The 7932-nt window shown below is 39.4% G+C and overlaps 1 protein-coding gene across 3 annotated transcripts; it reads left to right on the top strand.

Moving 5' to 3' along the window:
* The first annotated feature begins 234 nt into the window (after positions 1-234).
* On the top strand, positions 235-7817 carry LOC133166763 (6-phosphofructo-2-kinase/fructose-2,6-bisphosphatase 2-like). Of its 3 annotated transcripts, none has more exons than XM_061296997.1 (16): positions 235-374; positions 756-887; positions 1558-1683; positions 1949-2045; positions 2147-2213; positions 2460-2534; positions 2611-2667; positions 2836-2960; positions 3199-3406; positions 3958-4104; positions 4165-4269; positions 4336-4465; positions 4718-4780; positions 4876-4940; positions 5608-5805; positions 5990-7817. In XM_061296997.1, the coding sequence occupies exons 2-16, from the start codon at positions 812-814 to the stop codon at positions 6041-6043; spliced, it is 1593 nt and encodes a 530-aa protein (XP_061152981.1). In that variant the 5' UTR covers positions 235-374; positions 756-811; the 3' UTR covers positions 6044-7817. The 3 variants fall into 3 exon arrangements, 2 of the variants coding, with proteins under 2 accessions (XP_061152981.1, XP_061152995.1); XM_061297011.1 differs by lacking the exon at positions 5990-7817 and adding an exon at positions 5202-5231 and having other exon boundaries at positions 5608-5749; XR_009717851.1 differs by lacking the exon at positions 5990-7817 and having other exon boundaries at positions 4876-5231; positions 5608-5749.
* The last annotated feature ends 115 nt before the right edge of the window (positions 7818-7932 follow it).

The raw sequence follows: 7932 nt of genomic DNA, 5'->3' as shown, positions 1-7932 counted from the left end.
ATACAAAATATATGCAATATATATTGTATATAATATATTGTATACATTTAGTGTACTGTGCAGTATACTGTGCATCTTAAACACCACAGACGGCACCTTAAAAAAAAAAAAAAAGCCGCCCTCGAATGCCCCCTGCATTAGAATAAGTCAAATAAGTGTTATCTTAGATTTGGAGGATATAATTTTTTTTAACTTGACGCTTTTGCCGGATTTTGTAGTTGTTGTGTAGGTGAATTTGAGCGCGCTGAACTTCCTGTAAGACGCCAGGAGGAGGAGCAGGAAAACATCCGACGAGAGGAAGGTGTCGCCAACTGATGCGGACACTTTAACAAAGAAAAAAAACGAACCTTTCCGGGACACTTGCCATAGATCTGGTCAGTTTTAAAACGTCTGCTCTTTCCGTGCTGTCAAGCGCTTTTGTTCTGTCACTATAATGTTGTATAAAACTGAAATCCGGTTTCCTTAGGACAGTTAAAGTCTCTCGAGCAGATTTGATGTCTGCTCGTATCTTTTATTGCGCATTTGATCGTCATGCACATACTTAAAACTTTCACAAATATTGCTGTTAACAGTGGTCATTTTAATCTTGCAATTAATGTCCTGTAACATTGTATTGCTTATTATCGTTCATAATGTGTCGTTATCTTTTATTGTAATGTTTCAAATGTTTCCATAATAACATGCTGCTTATTAACATCTTGCTTCTGGCTGCACTGATCTATCCTTGTATGGCCATATTATCGGATCCTTCACAGAAAGATGCTGACTTCATCGTGACAGTGACTCGGGAACATCAGCAAACTGACTCGCCATGGCTGCCCGCCATCAGAGACCTACAGACATGACAGACGGCTTGATGGAGTCCAAACGGACTGAGAAAAAGTGCTGTAAGTTTCCCCTCTGTACCTCTAGGCCTTAAAGGTGAAATCAGTTGAGGTTCTCAAGTATTAACTATTCAACGTTGAATAATAACCCAAGCGAATTACCACTGGTGAGTCATTCAGAACCAGAAGAAATGCGATTGTCAAGATGGAGTGAAAATTATTCCTTGAATAATTTTTCTGAATGATTTCATCTTGACAGCCTTAAGGATTAGGGTCAAGTCTGGTCTTGTCAGGCAATTTTTGATACACATTTGTCTTGCTTTTATGGAAACAGGTAAATCGTGTTTGGGTAGAAACAATTTGTTATTCATTTCAATAAAGTGCCACTAGGTTACTCATGGTGGCTAAAAAGTTAATCAACAAACATGCAGTGAAACATTAATCTAAATGTGATACGCTGCATTGACTTGTGTTATTCCCCAGCATGCCGATATGTTTGTTCTCATAAAAAAAGAAAAATCCAATAAAAGGGGTTAATTTAGGATCGAGTTATTTTTTTATATTAGCAGTAGCACCACACAAATGTGCAAGATGGAACATTACCTTATGTAAATAAAATCACTTGTAGAACAGAATAAAAAAAAAATCAAAGGGGAGTAAGTACAGCGGCACCTTTATTCTCAGGCCACAGCTAAACAATTAAAGCTAGTTTGTTCTTAAAATTATTTTGCAGCTTGGGCCTCCTACATGACCAATTCTCCAACTGTGATCGTGATGATCGGGTTGCCTGCTCGGGGGAAAACCTACATGTCCAAGAAGCTGACGCGCTACCTCAATTGGATTGGAGTGCCAACTAAAGGTTGGTATCAAGTCATGATGAGTAAATACAAAGCCTCCATGAACTCACATGCTGTGACTTGCTTGTTATGAATTGTCAAGTATTGCTATCTTCAGAGACGTTCCTTCACTCACATCTTGTACAGCATAAGAGGTTATGTGATAGTGTCTTATGTCAACACAGTTGGAATGCAGGTGAACGGGTTAGTAGGGTTAGGCAGTCAACATGAAGGTGACCGCATTGAATGCTTTTTGTCTTTTTACACTCTCGTATGGTTTCCACACAGTATTCAACCTTGGAGTCTATAGGAGACAAGCCGTGAAGTCGTACAAGTCCTATGACTTTTTCAGACATGACAACGAAGAAGCCATGCAAATAAGAAAGTGCGTAAGACTAACCCGCCCGGCAAGCTCTTGAACAAACGTTAAACAAACAAGACAGGTTGTGTGTTTCCAAAATATTCATATCGTCTTTGTTTGAACAGAAAATGCGCTCTGGTGGCACTACAAGATGTCAAGTCCTACTTGAATGAGGAAGGAGGGCAGATTGCGGTAAGAATATTAAAAACTGGTGATGGGAAAATGAAGCTTCAAATCTGCTTCATGAACTAGTTGTGTATTTATGTATGCTTTCCTAAACCACTTTATTCAAACCAACAGTGCCATCTAGAGGTGTCAAAAATACAGTAGCTGGTTCGTGATGCAAATTTGAAGCTTCATTTTCTCTTCACCATCCAAAAACACACTATGTCTGAGGTTTTTCTGTATTTGGGCTGAATGCTTTATTTTGTTGTGCAGGTGTTTGATGCTACCAACACCATCAGGGAGAGGAGGGAACTCATTCTTAAATTTGCGAAGGATAATTCATATAAGGTCAAAACCCGACTGATGATTAATTGTAATTGTACGGTATTATATCATTTTACAATATCTATTTTTTTCCTTTCAGGTGTTTTTTGTGGAATCCATTTGTGATGATCCAGATGTCATTGCTGCAAACATCCTGGTGATTAAATAAACAAAATCATATTTTTATTAGACTGGGTGAAAAAAAAAACTAACTAAATTTGTATTGCGACCTTCAAGTTACATTCTGGCAACATAATGATCTGTTAATTTTTTTTTTGGCTTGCTTTAAAAAATATATATATACATATATATTTTTTAATTATAGGACGTGAAGGTGTCCAGTCCAGACTACCCAGAGAGAGACAGAGAAAGTGTCATGGGCGATTTTCTCAAGAGGATAGAGTGTTATAAAGTAACTTACCAGCCTTTGGATCCAGACGAACATGACAGGTAAGATGTTTTACATGGCATTGGATTTTGCTAAAGATGGCCAGCAGAGGGAGACAGATTCCTATAGTATTAGGTTGTCATTTGTGTACACTTTTATAGTTAGTTACTTATGAGAATTCTGGTATTCACACACTTCCAGGATACCTTTTTAAGCCCTGAGCTATCTGATAATAATTAAAACTATTATTCAGTTATTGTACGTTTCTACGAGACTCAAATAGTCATTTTGTGTTTGTAGGAGCCTGTCCTTTATTCAGGTCATCAACGTCGGCCGTCGTTTCCTGGTCAACAGAGTGCAGGATTACATTCAGAGCAAAATAGTCTACTACCTCATGAACATCCACGTGCACTCCCACTCCATCTACCTCTGTCGACACGGAGAGAGCCATCACAATCTGGAGGGACGCATTGGCGGCGACTCTGAGCTGTCAGACCGAGGAAAACAGGTGCTGAGCTCACTCTTGTGTTTCAGCGAAACATGATTTTAGAGTTGTCAACATTAATCGATTAATTGACACGTAATCGATTATTAAATTAATCGACTATTTTAATAATCGAGTAATCGTTTAGAGGAATTTTTTACTTTAGAATGGTCCAAATCCTCTAATGTCCTTCTCAATAGCAATTATTCATTATTTTTTGTATTAATTCATGAGATCATCTTTTGTCTTTTATCAAAACAAGACATTTGCAAACGGAAATCAATAACCACGCCACTCACTGACTCAGTTTCAAGAAGTTTGGTGAGGACAACGTTAATCTCGCTTGTTTGATATTATTTACTTGTTTTCATCACTAAGCAATAACAAATAAACAGTAAATTGCAAAAATGGTTTTGTAATACTCTTTCGTGCAAAATAAAATGATTCAATTAATAGTAGGAATAATAGATTGGATAATCCATTCTAAAAATATCATATATATATATATAATAATCTGGAGAATTTGCTTTGACATGTAAATTTTAAAAATTCACTAAATCTTTTTTTTTTTTTAGTTTTCTGTGGCACTAAAGGGTTTTGTAGAAGAACATCGTCTGTCAGACCTAAAAGTTTGGACCAGTCAACTGCGGCGCACCATTCAAACTGCAGAGGAGCTTGGCGTTCCCTACGAGCAGTGGAAGATCCTGAACGAGATAGATGCTGTATGTCCGACGGGCATAACCTACCGCGAGTCAGTCATCTTTAATGGCCTTGCTTTTCAGGGAGTTTGTGAAGAAATGACATACAAAACCATTGAGGAAACGCACCCAGATGAGTACGCCATGAGGTACCAGGACAAGTATCACTACCGCTATCCTGGAGGAGAGGTAATATTCCATTTCATAAATTCACCTCTGTTGCTTTTAACTCACCTGTGTTTCTTTTGGCTTTAGTCTTATCAGGACCTGGTGCAGCGTCTGGAGCCGGTTATCATGGAGCTGGAGCGGCAGGGCAACGTGCTGGTTATCTGTCATCAAGCCGTCATGCGCTGCCTGCTTGCTTACTTTCTGGACAAGAGCGCAGGTCGAAAAAAATAACTATCATATTGAGTCGAGCCGGACTTTTTAGTTTACATTCCACGAATCCTTGCGGGGATTTTCACAAGCATCGCAAATTCATCGTCTGAGTTCTTTTATTTTTTGCTGCTGAACATGAAATGAAGCCATTCCAGTTAACATGATCTTTCTGGGTGGGGGTTGATATACACAAAAAGAGGCACAGAAAGTGATTTTCTTCTCTGCACAAAATGAATGATTTGTACTTCTGTGGCCACAGATGATCTTCCATATTTGAAGTGTCCCCTGCACACTGTCCTCAAGCTCACCCCTGTGGCTTATGGTAAGCCCCCCCCACCATTCTCGAGTCAGTTGAACCTGACATCCGTCGTATCCATTTGTGGTATTAAGATGTCTTTTCTTGCCCCCCGCCGCTAGGTTGTAAAGTGGATATGTTTGACCTAAAGGTGGAGGCTGTCAACACTCACAGGGACAGACCATTAGTAAGCTTTCCATTATGTCTTATGAGGATTATTTGTGTGTCACCTGAAAACATTCCTAATCAAAAATGAACAGAGGCCACCTCTGGATCACTATTTGGTTTTGGAGTCCAAAAGATGTTCCTGTTGATGCAGGTTTGACATACTTGCCGCATTGTATTTCTGTTTATTTACTTGTGCAAGCTCACAACAGCCTGCGCCTGCTACCTTTTTTGGGAACAACTCCAAATTTGTTTTCTGGTCATAATTGTTTGTTATTTGCAGTGAGACGTTCAGCCTGGAGTCCTAGACAGAGTGAGTGCTCTACATGAACATATTGAGGGACGTTTAGCCAAGAGCAACCTTAACAATGGCTTCCGGGCTTCCAAAGCACACAAATGTTTCAGACTTTGGGGAGGTGTTAGAAGTTTTGGTTTGTTTCTCAATGTCTTTTGGATATTGGCACTTTGTAGCCGCGTAACCTGCCGAACACTGCAGCTTGATGTCCCCCCCCCCCCTCACTTTTCAAAGCTGACTGTCATCTTCGCTTGTATTTTTGGTGCAATGTCATAACAGCAGAGAAAACACTCAGTGTGCTTTTTTGGGTCACTATGGGAGATCCAAATCATTTGACATAATAGTAAAACATGTTACTAAGTTCCTGTGGTGTGTGTCTGCCATCGCCGAGTAGGACCGCATAAGGAAAGATGTCCCGGCAGCTTTCTACCGGCGCAATAGCTTCACGCCGCTGTCCAGCCACGACCAGATCAAACGGCCTCGCCTCTACAGCGTCGGCAACCCACCGCAGCCTCGCTCGTCCCAGACTCTCGTTTTATCCAGCATGCCGTTTCCTGAGGCATCGGAGGGCGTAGAACAGCGAGAATGTGAGGTCAGTGTTGAATTTGGGAGGGAGGCGAAACTGAAAATGAAATGTTTGTCACTGCCGTCCAGACAGGGAGTGTTTAACCCTGGCTAGTGAGCTCACATGTCAAAATTAGAACAAGTTATGCTTGTGTGACTCTTGCTGCGGTGTTTTCGCTAAATCCTCAGCTCTCCCGTTTTGCCTCATGCAGGACTCCCTGAACGGCTTCAGTGCAGGAGACACAGAGGACAGTGCTGGCACGTAAAGAAAGGTTTCTTGAATTTAGTCTTGACGTTTGTTCATCACTGATCAAATGTCTGGCCCCTTGTACTTTCTGCTTTTGCACCTCCCCAATAATGTTTCTTTGCCACATGCAACCTCAACAAAATCACTGTACAGGTCTGTTATATAAACTAAGTGTCCATCCAGTAGTTTACAAACAGCTAACTATTGTTTTGATTTAGGGACGCACACATAAAAATGGAAGAATGCAAGGGCCATTCATTTTCATGTAATTGATCAAACATGGCAAAATCCGTCAAGCATGCAATTAGAGTGTTGTTTTTGTCCCCTGCTATTCTGTATCTTTGTTGTCCCTTTGTCTGCCACTTCCCCTTGTTCTTAAGAACGGATGATGTAAATTAATGCTCACCGCATCTATCCCTCTTTTTAACTTTTCATTACATAGAATAGGAAACAACACACCAGAATGGAATGGCAGCCGTGAATGTAGATATGCTGATTTAAGGAAAAGTTTTGAGTACTTCATGAGGCTTCATGATCACTATTGCTGTTAAATATAAATTATTTTAAGACTGTCCTATAGGTGTCTAAACTTTTTAGATGGTGCACCCTAAAATCAAGTGTAATCAAGTCTACCAAATAGTAGAAATGTTGTCTTAAAGATAAGGGACACGCGTTTAAATATGATTGTTTGAATTACCTTCTGCATTGTCAGGAATAGATCGCACCTCGTGCCTTTGTATAATAGGAAAATTCAGCTTCAAAATTGCTTTATGAACCAGTTGTATTTTTTAACTGCTCTAGATGGCACTGTTGGTTTCAAAAATAGGTTTAAGAATTGATAAGTTGATGTGCTTTCAGTCCAATTTTGAACAGAGTGCCATCTAGGGAGGTAAAAGAAAAATAACAACTGGAGCTAATTTGAAGCTTCATTTTCCTATCACTCCAAGGTGTATTTTGAAGTAGTGTCCTTAAAATGACCATGATAAAATAATGACTACTGTAATTTTCGGACTATAAGTCGCACCAGCCATAAAATGCCCAAAAAAGTAAAAAAAAACCATATATATATATATGTATATAAGTCGCTCCTGAGTATAAGTCGATAACCCCCCCCCCCCCCCCAAACTATGAAAAAAAACACGACTTATAGTCCAAAAATCACGGTAGTCAACATTTTACACTTTGGTTTTAGTTGTTTGAAGTTTATACACATCTAACCTATGGTTGGTTTCATGTTACTTCTAAAGTATCACACATGCTGGCATCACACCAGCAACTGTGTATTTTACAGGCAATCAATGATAAATCTACTTGAATCAATGAAATATTTATTTTCAGATGTGCAGTGTAAATGTGTTCCCTTTGCATGATTCATTTGGTTTGGTTGCTGTTTGTTTTCAAATTTGCTTTTAAGAATCACCACCGTTTTGAATGAGCTACAACTGTGTCGAAGCCATTTGTTTGCTTGACTGTCAGACTTTGACTTTGATTAACAGTGACAAGGGCATGCGATGATGTATTGTTCCTGCAGTGTCTGAAAACTGTCTGGGAACTCAAATTTACTTGTTTTGATGTTAAGCACACAACTTCAGTGTCATCTAAAACTATAAGCTCACGGGAAAAGTATAAGGATCAAGTTTCATCTTTGTGTACTGTACAGTATTTTTTAAATTTGCATGCATTTCACACATTTTTTGTTTTATTGATTCTTTTTTTTTTAATTTTCATTCTATTATTCAAAGATGCTGTCTGATAAATACTATAATAGCCAAATACATCAAGATGCTGCTGAACCATTTGAGTATGTTGTGTTTATGTAATTGTAGCCTGGCCGGCCCGAGTTTGTGTGTGCGTGTGCCCGTTCTCGCATGTGGGTGGTGAGGGGTCAGCCCTCTATAAATACTGCCA

Source organism: Syngnathus typhle, linkage group LG2 (genome assembly GCF_033458585.1).
Source record: "Syngnathus typhle isolate RoL2023-S1 ecotype Sweden linkage group LG2, RoL_Styp_1.0, whole genome shotgun sequence".
Lineage (NCBI taxonomy): Eukaryota > Metazoa > Chordata > Actinopteri > Syngnathiformes > Syngnathidae > Syngnathus > Syngnathus typhle.
This window is presented reverse-complemented; position numbering and strand designations above follow the sequence as displayed.

What these genes read in the sequence shown, in the direction of transcription:
- LOC133166763 (XM_061296997.1), top strand. Translation starts at nt 812, where the DNA reads ATGGCTGCCCGCCATCAGAGACCTACAGACATGACAGACGGCTTGATG. An exon ending in ACGGACTGAGAAAAAGTGCT is followed by an intron (nt 888 to 1,557) that starts GTAAGTTTCCCC and finishes ATTATTTTGCAG; the next exon opens with CTTGGGCCTCCTACATGACC. An exon ending in GATTGGAGTGCCAACTAAAG is followed by an intron (nt 1,684 to 1,948) that starts GTTGGTATCAAG and finishes GTTTCCACACAG; the next exon opens with TATTCAACCTTGGAGTCTAT.